At 34.0% G+C, this 17,388-nt stretch overlaps 1 protein-coding gene across 3 annotated transcripts in view; it reads left to right on the top strand.

Annotated features, from left to right (window-relative positions):
- The window catches only part of PDLIM3 (PDZ and LIM domain 3), a 46,909-nt gene extending 30,175 nt beyond the window's left edge, over positions 1-16,734 (top strand). Inside the window, exons 4-8 of one of the 3 annotated variants that reach the window (XM_074272687.1) lie at positions 25-92; positions 6,090-6,353; positions 10,352-10,479; positions 13,435-13,546; positions 15,963-16,734. In XM_074272687.1, the coding sequence (XP_074128788.1) occupies positions 25-92; positions 6,090-6,353; positions 10,352-10,479; positions 13,435-13,546; positions 15,963-16,152 (762 nt within the window). In that variant the 3' untranslated portion in view covers positions 16,153-16,734. The remainder of the gene's footprint in view (positions 1-24; positions 93-6,089; positions 6,354-10,351; positions 10,480-13,434; positions 13,547-15,962) is intronic. The other 2 variants (XM_074272690.1, XM_074272689.1) reach the window with 2 other exon arrangements.
- The last annotated feature ends 654 nt before the right edge of the window (positions 16,735-17,388 follow it).

The following is a 17,388-nucleotide window of genomic DNA, read 5'->3' as shown; positions in this document are numbered from 1 at the left end:
TTTTTTAATCCTTTGTTTTTACAGGACATGAACTACTTCGAACACAAGCACAACATTCGGCCCAAATCTTTCATTCTCCCAGGCCGAAGCAGGTCATAAGCTTTACCAGTGTGCACTAGGGAATGCATGCTTGTTTTAACCAATTCTTACTAATTACTGAGAAGTGTGATTTTAGGCTTTCTGACATTGTCTTTGAGTGACATGGGCTCACTTTTAAAGTTTATTTAAAGAGGAAAATGCTTCAAAAATTAGCATAGAAATAACCTCCCTTTTCAAAAGTAAATACTGATATTTATGGAGCTGTGAAATTTTCAGCTATCAACACAGATATTTTTAACTAAAAATTTGGAGCTTGCACATTTGGAGACCATATCCAAAATACTTTGACCTTCTGAGTCATACAATATGCATGATACTGGGCAGAAAAGTCTAGCCAAAAATGAAAAGGGAAACATCTTTGAAAATTGTAAGAAAGCCAGGTAGTACACAGTAAGAAGGACTTTTGTATCATCATAAATATAATTCTACCAATTTCCACACTATCTAACCATATCACTCCTATCTTTAGGCACATATACCTTTGGAGAGGCCCTACTAGAAGCTCTAATCCCTGTTTTAAAAAGCAATTTGCATTTTTCTAGATCATCTAAGCATCCGTAATATTTTTCACATTTCAGTACATGTATATTAGTGTTGAGCCCAAAAGGGGAATGGTAGAAGTGGCTCAAGAAAAGGAACATGGAAATTATTTGGATAATGGGTTGGGCTAAAGTGGGTGATAGAGTAATTTTCACCTTAGACTAGCTGAATGCCTTCACAGAGTTCTCTAAAGAGGGAAATGGAATGTTTACAATTGATAAGAGTCTTTTCAAATTACACCCAAAATAGAAACCACCAGTTCTTTGTGTTAAGAACTTAAGAAGTATAGGGATATCAGTGACTTTCATGATCTAGTCTCTTTTCTCTTAGTTGCTTTATCAAGCAACCAGAAATAAATAGCACTGAGATAGTCTTAACTGGTTCCATAATACCATGGAAACTTTGTAGCTGATCTGCAAAATGGGGATAATCACATGTAATTAAACAAGACTGTTGTGAATATAAACTGAGATAATATTTATAAAGTGCTTTGGAAACTTTAAAGCCCCATATGGTAATTATTATTAACTATCAGTTTATGATCTCATGAATTTCCTTAATTTACTTGTCAAGATTAATTTTTTGGAATTTTTTAGGTAGCATTGCTGATTGCCTATTAAAAGGAAACATAACTTTACTATAGTTGTCATGCACTTATTTAATATGTCATGCACTTATTTAAATATGTATGCACATTTAGCTTTATGAAGGTAATACACTCAAAAAATTTCATCATAGATACACATAGCCCCATTTCGCATTTTATATTAAACATGTCTGTAATTATATAAATTTTACATTCTTGTATTTCTACAACTACAAGGTTGTCATTCTCAAATATCTTATCCGTCACTAATTTTATTGTGTATATATATATATATATATATATATATATATATATATATATATATTTCACTGTGTCTATAATAGAGTCCCTTGTATTTTGCTATTTCTTATGGTTTCACGATTTTTGCCGTTACCTAGACATTAAATTTCCATAGCATATACTAAAGATACAAATATAGTATAGGTAATAGCATAAACTAATATGACAAATTAAAATTTGATATAAAGTAATACTTTAACTGTTATATATCAATAATTTAACATATTTATATACTATACTATGAAAAACAGTTATTATAAAATGTTAACATTATACTATTTAATTAATGGTAAGAATTATTAATAATGTTATAATTTTAATATCATGTAATATCTGGTATTTATATTACTTTATAAATTGAAGTTCATCCAATTTTTATAACAATTCTATGAAGCAGATATTGCTGGAATTATTATACTATTTTACAGGTGATAAAATTGAAGGTCAGGAAAATTAAGTGATTTTTCTCATGATCACAATGCTGAATTTCTAAGGTGATATTTAATTTTTCAAAGTTATTTGTCTGAAAGACTTTTCAATAAGTTGCAACAACTCTAGTTGGTTGGCAAAATTTGCAGCACACCTATATCTAGTGAATTATCAGCCTGATACCTATTCCATCTCCAAATCACCTCATATAAATCAATCAGGCAATAAATTAAGCACCTATTATGTGCCAACCATGGTGCTGGGATACAAAGAAAGGCAAAAAAATAGTCCCAGCTTTAGAGAAGCTCTCAATGTAATGGTTTATGTGGAAATAAGCTATGTATATGATAGATTGGAATTAACAGAGGAAGGTGCTGACATTAACAAGGGATCTGGAAAGGCTTCTTGTAATAGGTGGAATTTTAGTTAAAATTTGAAGGCAGAAATGAAAATGGAGAGATACATTGGAGGATAGTCTTTGAAAAGCCATAAATTTTGGAATATATCTGTTCATTTCCTAGATTGTTTGGTTCATGTAGCTATGATTTTAAAGATCCTTCACAGCCTTTTCAGTTTATAAGAAGCTAACAGAGCTATCATTCCAAAGTACTCTTGGCAAAAGTATAGTTATTCACTGTTTACAGCCAGAGCTTCCCAGGGTTAAAAGCAACTGGTTCAACTAGCCTTAGCTAACAATTTCATAAGCTACGGTTTCACTCTATGATGGCAAGTCAAACACAGCCTGACCAAAGCAGACCACGTAGAAAATCTACCCCAGTTCCTCTAGCAAGCCAACTCAGGTTGTAGGAGGTAAGCATTACCGGTCCTATTATCTATTCAGTATTGAGACAGCCCTGGGTACAGAGAACCAGTTGGGTTTGGGGGCAGGTCTATCACTTTCATCAACAGTTTTGTTAACCTAGTTTTAAGCTGTCCCTATATAGAATAAATGAAAGAATTAGTTGTTGTCTTTCTAATTTAAGCTACAAAGAAGAGAAAATTGAGATCAAGATTACCAATTTATTTATATTTATAATCCCCAAATTATTTATATTATATGTTTCTTCATATTGTAGTACATTATCTTGCTCATGAGAAACACTTAAGAATTATGATTATTATTAATTATAATTTTTTGCATAGCACCTGTGATTTTAACAATAAAAGGAAGGATCAGACAGGAAATCTTCCTTCCCAATGTAGATCAACAAGTGTTCCACAACTCATATCCTTAGAAAATTGTCTGGAATGACTTGTCCATTCAAGGTCACTCAACCAGTATATGTTACAGACAAGACTAGCTTATCCATCCACTATGCCATACCACCTCTCTGTTAATATTAATTACCATATTATTGATGCTTTCAAAAATATAATTATCCTCTTTTTACAGATAAGAAAACTGAGGCATAGAGCATTTAAATGACTTCCTTAAAGTTACACAACTAATATTATAACTGAACCTAAAACCTCATTCTATGAACCCCACCTCCAACACACCTCATTCTACTACAAAAATTTAACATTTTTATAGAATGAACAAATCTAAATTAAGTTTCCAAATTATCAACATTTATCAAATGAGCCTGAACATATCTTTTGCAGTTTATGGTTTGTTGGCTGAGATTAAGCAGTAACCTAATAGTTCTAGAGAGATTAGAGATATCAAAGCTTCTAATATAGTTCCTGGGAGAATATTGATTGTGAGATACTTAAGACATGCATTTCATTAAGCTATAAAAATACTTATATTAAAACTATACTGTTCATTGCTATATCTCTAAATAAAAAGAAATAGATTTCTTTTTATCATATAATTATGTTATAAAAATCCTTCAGTAGGATCTTTTCCCTCATAAAATGTACTCATCAATGCTTTCTTTCAAAAATCATCTGTCATTTTGCTTTCTGCCAGCAGTATGCAGGTTTGGGCTGACTTATTGTCTCACTTATTACCTGGCTCTGGAGAACAACCAATGCTTAGCTCACAATCTGGCACATAGTAGATGACTAATAAATGTTGATTAATTATTGACTGGATGTGGCATTGGCTCCTTGTTTTCAACTGAATGGAAATTGAGTTAATAGCTAATATGCATTTGTTTGTGAGATATGTTTTGTTTGAAATTATATTATCCTGTATAAATATCAGGGTGGGGGAGGGAGTACATGTATAAAGGAAACCACTCAGCACAGTTCAAAATACTATATTGGGAGTCAGAGGCTCTGGGTTCAAATTCTGACTGTCAACATCCAAGTGGTCATGTAACCTCTCTCTGCTCTAGTCCTTCAGTTGAAAAAGGAGGAAATTGAACTAAATGGCTTTTAAGGTTCCTTCTAGCTTTAAATTTATGATTCTATGATATGAGTTCTCAAAAATGTGATATCATGGCAAAAAAATTATATTTTTTAATTAGAAGACCTGAATTTAAAATTTGGGTTGTATTACTTACTACCACTGTGACCCTGAGCAAATTGCTTTACTTCCCTTGGAGTTACTTGCCTAATCTCTTTAAAGCCTCTACCAAAACTAAACCTTCTGATTCTGATGGTAAGACTCTATCTATGAAATGACTCTGTAGCTTCAGTAGAAAAGCCTTCAAATTATTTCTGCGGTTTAGGATGTTAATATCTCATGTTACATCTTCCCAAAATTCACGCATGGTACTCCAGACATGGAAAAGGAAAGTATGGATCATTCAGACTGGACCTTTTGGCCTTTTGTTAGAAGTTAGAACATAGGAGGAACTTGCTGGCATTCTGAAGGAATAGAAAGTTTCTTCTACACAAGTCCCTAATGCTTAGAAAGTAACTGCAAAATGTTAAAATTGGCAGAAGTAGCTTTTGAATTAAAGGCATAGTCTGAAGTTATAAAATTGACCATCTACATGAAACTTGGTGAATTTAGCCAGTTATCTGATTTTTCTAAAGGTTCTTCAGGGTAATTTCTTAAACACAGTTATGTTTGTTGAGACATGAGGCTTAAGCTATTGATACATTAAGTTTTTGTTTAAACACCTTTTTAAAAATGCAAAGGACCACCAAACAAAATTGTATTGTTACAAAATTGCTGACATTGCCCTTCTTTAGAGGACCTAAAATTGTAAAATAACAGCAAGCAAAACTATATTTGGCAAATTTAAAAATATAGCTCTACCAGAGACAGAAGATTTTAAAAATATCTTTTTTTAGAACATCTTAAAATTCAACCATTAACAACTTAATTGCATCAGAGATTTGCCCAACTGGGGTCCAAACTTTCTTTTCTTTTCCTTTTTTTAATCACCGATGAAAATACAAAATATTTAAACAGATTTTCTTGTGTACTATGCTTAGTAACCATTTGTGAAAGATTATTTATTTTTTCTTTAAGTGTGGCAATTCAGAATTGCAAAAGAATGCCCAGCCTAAAAGAATGCTAGTTCATAATCCCTCTTTAGTTTAATTTTCATCAAAGGATCATTTAAAATATTCATCCTAAATGGAAAGAGCAGTTTGATGCCATTTATTTCTGTTGCTTTTGCTTAGTCTTTTCACTGAATAGAATTGTGCACTTCTTTTTGAGAACTTTGTTCAGAAAATCTAGGTTCAAATTCTGCTTCTGACATATACTAATTCTGTGAACGTGGGCAAGTTATAACCTCTCAGTGCCAGTTAATTTTCTAAGCCCATAATTCACAGATGAGAACGATCTCATCAATGAAAGGAATTGCCACACTGGAAATGCCTCAAACTGAAGAAATCCCAGGTCTGCACTTCCATTCTATTTCCCCCCCCAAAAAAAAAATTCGCCTAAATTCCTGGAATTTTCAACCAACACATGCCATAGCAAAGCAGTGTAAAAAGAAGTGATAGTAGTTTCCTCTGATTTAATTTATTTGCAGTTTTCAGTCAAATTAAAACCTTAGTTTTAGGTTTTTTCCCATTATTCCTTTTATTGTTCCTGTCCTTTAAGAAAAAAATTCAGATTGGACTGGAATCAATATTCTTTTGCTTTCCTGTTTTTGCTGTAATTCACTTCTTCCATTCTTTTTTCAATTCTGTTTAACGTCTTTGTTTATGTTCTTTCTTCTACCTTGTGTCTGTATACTCTAATTTTCTGGGTCACCTTTCTATAACGTTACTATTAACACAGTGGATGCAGCACTCCCTCCGGCATTGATTGTGGCAGCGGACGTAGCACCCCTTCTTCTATCAGTACTGTTAGCACTATTTGCCCAGGTGACTTGAAAGTTGCTACCAAGATGGCCCCTAACATTCCCTTGGAAATGGAACTTCCAGGTGTGAAGATTGTTCATGCTCAATTTAATACACCTATGCAATTGTACTCAGATGACAATATTATGGAAACCCTGCAGGGTCAGGTTTCTACAGCCCTGGGGGAAACACCCCCAATGAGGTAATCACTGGCTGCATGGATTGATTGGCTGCATGCACACTGACTAAAATGCATGAAGGATGTCATATGTGATGATGTGTTTTCACATTGACTTGTAGGAGTTTCCCCAAATTGAAAGATAATTGTGAGAAGTAATAAAGATAAAGCCAATGAGTGAAAGACAATCAGAGTCAATACAATGCCCTGCTTACTACCCCTGTACCGGTTGCCTGGCTTTTTAGTTACGAGCTTTTTGACTGTTTCAAAATAAAATCCTTTGACAATATTTTTCTAGATAATAGCCTCATTGCCTTTATAGGATGCTGCTGTTTCTAATGGCAAGTGACCCTAATCAGACTAGAATTTGGTCATTTTACAGAATATTGTAATCAATGAAAGGCATAATTTTTTTTAAAGTCTACAGCTAGCAAAGCTTTCTTGAAACAATCATCAATGCTGTATTTTTTTTCTCATTTTTGCTTGTCACAGAAATATTTACAAACAGGATTCTAAATAACATTGTCATGGGTATGAGTCGTCCAAAGTGTGAATATTCAAAAAATACAAACCATATTACTGTAAAATATAGATCCAATATAAAAAAAATTTTAGAAAGTTATCAGAAGAATTTTTTTTGAAAACCTGTAAAATTAAATATACTTAATTTTTTTTCCTAACAGCCCTGAGATTACAAACCTAAAATATTAATTAATATTCTTTGGCACATAATTATTCTGTCACAAAGGGTTGTAATTATTTTGTGATAGCCATATGAGCTATATAGTCTTGGGATTTGGATAAGGCCATGATGCCATAGATGAATAGAGTCACTTTTCTTCAAGGATAACTTCAGAGAGGCAGCAAACATATTGATTTGCATCAGAACTAGATAGTAGGAAAACCAATCACTTCTTTAATAGCCACATCCAGGATTGTAATGAATTTGAGTACTTATGAAGTCATTCAACTGACAAGCTGTTTTTGAATGTTCACTTACTAGCCTTTTTTTGGCTCCTACACTGGCTCTTCCATGGCTACTTCTTAGGCTAGCTAATCATCAACATTTCTGAGCTTCCAGATGAAAAAATAGAAAAGATTAAACATGAAGTCATATTAGAAGATAGTTCTTATGACTATTTATCAGCAAAGTAATAGTAAGGAGAAACTGAGGACCTGAATGTGGAATTAAAATTCAGTTTCTTTTTTAAAGGACAGAAAAAAAAAGAGCAAGTGAAAAAAAGAATGGGGACAGATAAGGCAGTGTCGAATTTGGTAATTGTCCTATTGTCAATTCAGCCAAGGCTCCCTTTGGTAGGGATACACCTGATTAATTTGAGACAATGACATAAAGAAAGATAGGGATAGAAAAAGGGAGGGGGGAGGAGGAGGAAGGAAGGAAAGGAGGTGGAGAGGGAGAAAGAGGGAGGGATAGAGAGAGGGAAGGAGGGAGAAAGGAGAGAAGGGAGGGAAGGAGGGAAAGGAATAAAGAGAGGAGAGAGGGAAAAGAGGGAAGGGAGGAAGGGAGGGAAGGAGAGAGGGAAAAAGAAAACCAATGAAATCTCTAGCTCCAGCATAGATTAAGCAAATCCAAATGCATTCTATGTGGGTAAACTCCATCTGAAATATGAAGTCCAGTTGTGACAATACAATATAAGATATAATTACCTTTCTTGATGAATTGCTGAGGCGACTAGGGCTGTTTAGCTTAAAACCACATGTAAAAGGGAAGGGGGCTTATTCTGTGTTGTTCCAGAGGACAAAACTAGGACTGGGGAATGATTTCTCCTTCTCTCTAACCAACTCCACCTCACTCACACTCATTCAAACCCGTTTCCAAAAGCTATTGCTCCACTTTAGATCTCTCTTTCAAATCCATTCCTTCCCCCCCCCCCCCACTGCCTCTACTCCAAAGTAGGTCATCATTTCTCCTTTGGAATTGATAAGAGTTAGGGAAGGGGGAACCCCTTTTGGGTTGGCGCAAAGATAGTCTCATGACGGCGCAGAGTCCCCTGTAAAAGGAATTTAGAGGCCCGAAAACCTAGATTGATAAAAAGGTTTATTGTTGGGATTTGAAAGTAAAGTTAAAGGTAGAAAGACACCAGGGCCAAAGGTGGTTGCTGGGCAGGCAGGAACCCTTACATGGCCGGAAGGATACCATGTTTGGGGGGGGGGGGGGGAGAAGAGCTCCTGCAAAGAAAGAGCTTCAGTTTGGCTCTTTTTTACCTAAAGGGTCTTGTGGGTAAAGTCCCAGGCTCCTGGTGAACTTTCAGCCAGGGTCAGCATTGAATAGAATTCAATGGGTTTAAACTGTGGGGATTGGGAAAACTCAAGTTACTTCAGATCCGGTGGGGATGGGGAAAACTCATTGACCAGGATTTGTAAATCAAAGGTCAGCCATTGGGGGGGAGTTTCTTAAAGGAATCTCAACCCCCATCAGAATGATTCCAATAATGTCCTTAAGCTTCTTCATGTTCCAGTTTTTCTTCTATTCAATCCATCTTCCATACCTCTGCCTAGGTTACCTTTCTAAAGGACTACTTTGATAACATTAGGTTTAACTTCTTGCCTAAATAAAGTTTAAAATGCTTCGTCTTGCCTAAGATGCCTTCTATAGTTTGTCTTGAACCTATGTTGTAAAATTAATTCATGCTATTTGCCTATACATAGCTCACATCCCACCAACTGGACTACTCTTCATTACATCCTTCCCTCTCCTATTTCTACACTCATATTCTCCCATATACCTGAAAGACACTCCCTCCCCTGCTCTCTTTTTGTTGACAGCTTCCCTTTCTTACAGTGCCCAACTCATAACCCATTACATCTAAGAAACATTCCCAGTTTCCCCAAATTATATTCTTTTTAAAATTTTTTCATGGTGCTTGAATTCACTCTTGACCTCACTTTGCCATTTGATTTGTAGCTATTTTTGTGCATGGCTTATTTTCTCTACTAGATTGTTAAGCTCTTTTAGGTTGGGAACTGTGCCTGATTTCATCTTTATATCAAGGGGTATGCAGGACATTTCTATTTCAAAGTTAACATTTTATACCTTAGAGGACAAATCAGGACTTGATTTATTGTCATGTTGATTGTCTAGACTTAAGAAAACAATGGAGAACATGATAATTATGAAGATTAAACTTTTAAGTATGTTGCAGGCACTTTTTTAACTTCAGAAAGCTTAGTATTAAATACTTAATAGGATACCCTGATTATATCCCTGATACTTTGCACAGTGACCTACACATAGTAATGAATGTTTATGAAATTAAAGTTATAATGAGGCATTTTTTAGTTTATCATAAGAAAGAATTTTGTAATAATTGAAACTATCCTGAATCAGCAATTTTGTAAGATAGTGAGTTTTCCATCCCTGGAAATGTTCAGACATTAATTGGATGTCTTTCTGTCAAGTATATTGTAAAAAGGATCAATAGGTCTTATTAAGTTGAAAGTGATCTTAGAAATCATCTAGTCTAATTCACTTCAATTTACAAAAGGGAAGAATCTATGACCAAAAGAGGCTGTTATCTTGCCTAAGGTAATATCACCTAAATAGTAGCTCCAAACTTAGACATTTTGATATCCAATCCATCATTTTCTCTATTACATCATCCTTTCTCCTAATTGGAAGAACTAGATAACTTTTAAGGTCTTTCCAGAGCGCAGATTCTATCAGTTTTGAGAGCTTTCATTCATGTTCATCATGTTCTGAAACATGGACAGAATTGTACTGAAAAATTTATAATGTTGCTGCCTCCAAAACTATTCTGACAATATCTAATCTCCAAAGCTTTGGGGAGAGTGAATAAGTTTTATTGGATGACATTATTAAGGTAAGATATGAGATCACATGGCATTTTGCTGCTGATATGGCATCATTTGGAAGATAATGATCAATATATGTTAGTCAGGGATTATGAGTGTGTTGTAGTCATTTCTTATTGAAGGTGCATGCACCACTTGAGATATCTAATGCCTTTCTTTACTTCAATTCCTTTTTTTTCCCCTCTTAGCGAACCAACAGCCTCTGTGCCTGCCCAGTCAGATGTATACAGGATGCTTCATGACAATCGAGATGGACCTACTCAGCCACGCCAATCAGGTTCTTTTAGAGTACTCCAGGATTTAGTGGATGACCCTGGTGAGCAATTGGTGCTATTGGTAGCATTGATCATAGGAAAAGAAAACAAGAAAATAAAAAATATATAGACAACAATTTTTTAAAAATCCATCTCACAACAACTAAAGAAAATCAACATCTGATTTTTTTTTCTGACCAAGACATTATTTCTTTGTTTATGTAACTTCACTGCTTAAAAAGATTACAGCAGGGGTTCCCAAACTACGGTCCATGAGCCAGATGTGGCCCGCTGAGGACGTTTATATGGCCCATCGAGTTATGGCAAATGGGCTGAGGGCAGAGAACAGTGTGAGTTTTTGTTTTTACTATAGTCGGGCCCTCCAACAGTCTGAGGGGCAGTGAACTGGCCCCCTATTTAAAAAGTTTGAGGACCACTGGTAGAGTAACTCTACTTTTTTTTGGCCAAACTTGTGATTTCAATATAATGGTAAGGAAAGTCTTTTTTGATTTAGTTCTGCAACTGTTCTATAATTTACAGAGAGAGTTGCCTTAAAGAGTTGTCTAAGGTTTTCAGAGTCTGAATGACTTCCTCAAATCACACAAGCCAATATGTCTCACAGATAGAACCTGAAGCCATATCTTCCTGACTCTCAACCAGACTCTTTAGTTGAACCAGGCCCCTCTAGTTCAGAGACCCTTTGGCAGTCTGTAAACCCTATGGACCCTTTTTCGGAACATATATTATAAATATATACAATTACAAATAAAAATTTAAACATAATAATGTAATTTAAATATCATTCTATAGTATTACATGGGAAACAACTGTATTAAGTTATAATTTACCATTTTAAGAACATCTGGCCTGTAGAATAAGATATGACATTTAAAGCCCTCTGCTACCTGTCCCTAACTTGCTTTCAATCCTCTTGTCACATTATTGTGTCCCAGTATTTCTATATTCTAATCAGACTGAACAATAAGTGCTTCTGCTTCTTTCCCTGAACTCTCCTGCTCTCAAGGTTCTTATGTTCATTAGACAAAGGTCTCTTTCCTAGAGACTCATCTTAGATGCTTCCTCTACCATGAAGCATCTTCTGATGCTCCCAGGTGAAATTTATGTTCCTGGAACGTTCCATTACGATGTCTTTTGTTCCAATCATTCTATACTATAGTTTTTGGTGTCTTTATATATTTCCTCTAAAAAAATTAGTAAGCTACCATAAATTAATGATGGTGTGATTTTTTTTAAATTTTAAGTCCCTAGAGTCTAGCATGGTATCTTTCATTTTATAATTGTTTATCAAAATTTTTGATTTTAGTTAACTCTGTGAATAATAAATTCTGTAAAATTCAGAATCATATTCCAAAAGATCAGTTTTCTGTCTATATAAAAGGCTTTTAGCTATTAGAGGAGGATATTGTGCTTCATAAGACCTCAAATAACAATTATTTTAAAATTTTAAAGAAGTGATTTTTTGACTGTTCTAAAATGTCCTATATAGAAATCCAATAGGTACAAAGCCAATAATTTTTATTAAAATGGTAAAGCTCAGATATATTTATAAATCTATTCTCATGGATAATGGTATTCACAATCAATTTATCAATGGATGGTTATGGAAAGTCTACTTTAACAAAGGGATGGTAAGAGAATGACTGGGTTCATGTTTAAAATATATATATTTCAGTTAAGTCTGTTCTCAGTATCTAGAAAATAGACAAAGCAGGTGAGAACACAAAAGGTAAGATGTATTGATGAAGTCCCTGCCCTGAAATAAAAGGGAAGACCCCTGTCTTCCACAATGCTTAAATTTCCAAAATTAGAGATCTATCCTTTTTTTTTTTTTTTTTGGAGAAGTCATTTTGAAGCCACACAATGTCTTAGTTTATTAACATCTAAATTGTAATATCAGATCCTTTCCAAAAGTCAGCTAGCTGAGAAATGGATCCTCAACCAGGGATACAAAAACAGAAAAAGATTCATTAAAAGGATGATTTGTGATTCAATGGTATTGACAATACAGTTTTTAAATGTCCATGAAGAAAGACTAAGCCAACACTCTCCATGGTTTTCTCTGGTCTTCAATATCCTTATTGCGTAAACTCCTCACCTTCTCCCCCATATCTTCTACTAATGGAGATTAAGTTAATTCTCTGGATCTGTATATTTGTCTGTCTCTCTTCCTAAATTTAAAGAACAAGTATTTTGCATGGAATTATTTAGAAACAATAGTCTATGCCCAAACAGGAATTCTTTAGGTTAAAATACCTCAAAAATAGCAGCTGGCTATGAATTGGTTCAATCATTCTGGAGAACAATTCAGAACTATACTCAAAGATCTATACAAACAGTGCATGTCCTTTGACCCAATAATACTGATACTTAATTAGTATCTCAAAAATAGCAAAGAAAAAGGGGATAGGATACACATGCACAAAAATATTTATAGCAACTCTTCTAAAGGAAACAAAGAATTAGAAATTGAAGGGATATTCATCAAGTGGCACATGATTGTGATAAAATATTATTGTATAATAAGAAATGAATGAAGGAGATAGTTTCAGAAAAACCTGGGAAAACTTGTATGAACTAATGTAAAGTACAGTGAGCAGATCTAGAACATTGTACACAGGAACAGCAAAAATGTAATGATAATCAACTATAAAAGACAGCTACTCTGATCAAGACAATAAGTCAAAATAATTCCAAAAGATGCAAGATGAAAAATGCTATAAACCTCTAGAGAGAACTGATGAACACTGAGCACACATTGAAGCATGTTTTCTTTGACTTTATTTTTCTTAACTTTCCCCCACAACAAAACTAATGTGAAAATATGTTTTGCATAACTTCATTAATGTATAATGGGTATTGTATTTCTCAGTTTCTCAGTGGGTGGGGAGAGAAAATTTAGAACCAAAAAAATCTTTTTCAGATAGCAACTAATGTTTTCCCCAAAGAATTTGCAGAGTTGCTCCTATGCCATAAATGGATATACTTTGGTTTTTCAGATGACCGTCCTGCTGGGACAAGAAGTGTAAGAGCTCCTGTCACAAAAGCTCATGCTGGTGCTGGGAGTGGACAAAAGATGCCACTGTGTGACAAATGTGGAAGTGGTATTATGTAAGTCTCCCTTTTTTGACCTGTATGTTTACTATAAATCTTCACCGAGGAAGGAGTTTCAGAGAGTATGAGTTTCAGAGAAATTCTTATTTTCTTCTGCCTCATATAATAATAATGATAATTAATATCTACATAATACTTGAAGGTTTGCAAAGTACTTCACAAATATTATCTTAGTTAATTCTCATAACAACTCTGGGAGGTTAAGTAGCATTATCCCAATTTTACAGTTAAGGAAACTGAGGCAAAAGTTAGGTGATTCCTCCAGTCAGATAGCTAGGAAGTAGATGAGGTTGGATTTGAACCTAATCTCCCTGTCAGACATTTTATGCATTCTATCTACTGCAGCACCCAGCTGCTTTACGAATTTATAATGTATATATCTTTTTTAGGGGGGAAGGCTAAGGCAATTGGGGTTAAGTGACTTGCCCAGGGTCCCACAACTAGAATGGTTAAGTATCTGAGACCAGATTTCAAGTCAGGTCCTCCTGATTTCAGGGCTGATACTCTATTCACTGTGCCACCTAGCTGCCCCTATAATGTATATATCTAAGTATCCTCATGATAACCCTCCTCTAATGGTTCATCCTTGTCATAGAAGTAACTATTGGTTCTGGAAAGGTATACACCAGCAAAACAGAAACTATGATAAGATTAACATCAAGTTCAAGATGAAAAATCTGAAGAGCATCCTGGCTACTTTCTGTAAAACAGATCCATCACCCAAGGGCTAGCCATCAAGGGTTAGCAGGAGGAGGTTTGTTAGTTGGTTGATTGATTTTTTGGTTTTGGTTTTGGCCATGACAATTTATAAGAAATTTGAAATTTTCAACCTACATAAAATAGATGAGGTTATAGTTACCAGTGAAATTTCAGCTCATTCAAAGTGTCCAAGTATATGCAAGTATGAAAGGAAACAAGTAACCTTTAATTAGATTTGTAAAGTTGGTTTGGGTCAGGTTTTACTTTGGTTTTTATACTTTGTTTTATTTTACTTTGGTCTAGATGCCTAATGTAGAGAACTCTTTTTGAGGAAATTACCTCTACCAAAGTAGATCCTAAACTGTTTTACTTCTAATCTTAAGAGATTGGAAACCTAAGGGACTAAGTGGGTCTGATGGCCAGTAGGTATCAAATATGGGACTTTAACATTGTTTTGTTTTGTTTTGTTTTTTTAACTACAAGATGGGCTATATCCACTCTGTTACCATTCTAAATTCACAATATGTGGCTTGAAATCTAAAATTACTGTACCAAAAAAAAAAAAGGAGTATAACCTTAATTCTATGTTTATGCATTGCTGAAAAACTGTAAAAGAAATATTTGTCTAGCAATCATTATAACTTCCTCTGTTTTCAGAGATGCAGTCTTATTTTAAAAGTTGGTTCCAAAGAATTTTTAGCCTCATGTTTCATAATCACAAAATTTACTTCAAGGAGCACTCTGTTTTTGTTAATATCATTTATAATCTTTTTAAATTTTCCTGCACAAACTTTGTAAGAAAAGTTAGGCAAATTATGCTTTGCACAGGCATGGAAGGAACACATATATTAAAATGTAGCAGTCAATTTAGGTTTCATCAGGAATGTTCATTTTCTCCCATGGATTTCTAATGTCAAAGTAACCAGACTGGCAATGATAGTGCTCTAAATAACAAATCAAATAAAATCTAATAGCTTCTCTCTCAGACATGAGATCTATTACTTCACCCATTTAACCATCCTGCCATCCACCCATCACTAGATGGGGAATTAAGGTAACCAAAAATGGGGGAAAGAAGAGCTGAGGTAGATAGGTAACACAAGCAGAGATTATTCCCAGGGCAGCAACAAAAACATGTTTATTCTGAATACCCTAATGACTTGTTTGCACAGGTCAATACTTTTTGTTGCATTAGTATGGTCTATACAGTTTGTGTGGAAAGAGAGAAAGAAAATAATTTAGTACCCTCCTTCCACCCCATATGGTATAATTGGAAAGATTTATGTTTTATAGACACACCAGAATTAGAATCTCATCCAAAAATGTTTAAGTGTTTTTCTTATCAATGTCTCCCTTTCAAAAGAACTGGGGTTTGGGAAATCTCACAATGTATCCTTTCAATTTCTCCAGAAATCATTTCTTGAGGCAATCTGAGATACAGCTACTAAAAAAAAAAATTAAAGTTGATCCCTGTTGAGCATAATTAATTCCAAAGATCACATCAACCAGAAACCTTAAACTTGGGTGGGGATTAATAATTTGCTACAGTTATCTTAGGTCTTTTTTGACAACTGTTTCCAATTTCACAGCTGTGTATGATTTTCTTTACAGCTGGAGGTCAATAATAAAAAGAGAACCCAGCCTAATTGTAGGGTATTCCCTATCCTCTAATGCTTATTTTTTTTTTTGTTTGTTTCTTTGTTTTTATTAACAGTGGAGCTGTCGTGAAGGCACGTGATAAGTATAGACATCCAGAGTGCTTTGTGTGTGCTGATTGTAACCTTAATCTCAAACAGAAAGGTTATTTCTTTGTGGAAGGACAACTGTACTGTGAAACCCATGCAAGAGCCCGAACAAGCCCTCCAGAAGGATATGACGCAATTACTATTTATCCAAAAGCTTAAGTGTCTCCTGTAGATGCTTAGGGAGCACACATACACACTCAACCTCAGGCATGCACACAGGAAGACATTAATAGCTTTGAGCAGTCATATAGTGAAATGTCTACTCTAAATCAAAAATAATGGATTTTGAGAGTTGATTTTATTACCAATTGAAGAATTGCATTAAGGAAGCAAGTTCAACTGAGTGGGAGGGTGGAAGGGGGAGAAAAGGAATGCATATATTTAGTTATATTTTGCAAGTATGTTATCTTTGAAGCTAACAAAGTAACTTGATGGCATTTAAAGCAGTAATATTTTGTATGCTTTACTATTTTATTTAAAATTGTTTTTAGAATGATGGTACATGTAAAAATATAATCAAGACAACATTCAAATATTGTTTTCTTAAGATTATTACAAATCTATTGATTTGTAATAATAACCTTGCTTTATAATGCTATCTGAATTTTTCTTTGTCTTTTTCAATTATTATGACACATCCAGGGGGGAAAAGACTTTAGATTTCTTTAGGTTTTTGAAATTTGAAAATTATGTCAGTTAAATATGCATAATAAACCCAAATAAATGTTTAGAATAACTAAAGAAGTAGAGTACATTTTCATTGAACTCTGGTATAATTTTATATATATATATATATATATATACATATATATGTATGTGTATATATAAATATAATAATAGAATTAATGCCTCACCCCCCCAAAAAAATTTGATCATATTTGACGTTAGTTAGCAATATTCAAGTGGGTGGGACTGGAAGGAAATGCCAACTACTTCTTTTTAACTTCTAAAATTGATTCATTTGCCAAAAACTAAAATATATATATATATATATGTATATATATATAATGCATTCATGAATAAAAACAGCATTTACAACTACAATGAACATTCTTTCAAATGCATAGAATAAACTCTGTAATTTATATATTTAATGAGTTTACAATTAATTTGTTATACTACGCAATGTTATACTATACAATGCAGCTTTGGAACTTTCAGTAAATGGTATCAAAACTAAGCTTCCTCTATATAAAATTCTCATTTTCAATAAAGGAATTAAAATAAATTGTCACACAAAATATTAGAATTTTAAAATAATAAAGTCTGAAAAACATATTGCAACTGTAGGTTTATGCTATTCATGAAAGACATATGTATCCACATAGGTTGTCTAATTGCAATTCCTCAGAGTCAATGATAGAAGCCAGCCAAGAGGGGATGGTAAGTCCCACG

The sequence above is a fragment of the Sminthopsis crassicaudata genome, chromosome 6 (genome assembly GCF_048593235.1).
Source record: "Sminthopsis crassicaudata isolate SCR6 chromosome 6, ASM4859323v1, whole genome shotgun sequence".
In the NCBI taxonomy this organism is placed as follows: Eukaryota; Metazoa; Chordata; class Mammalia; order Dasyuromorphia; family Dasyuridae; genus Sminthopsis; species Sminthopsis crassicaudata.
Note: the sequence above shows the minus strand (reverse complement) of the source record. Positions and strands in the feature narration are given on the sequence as shown.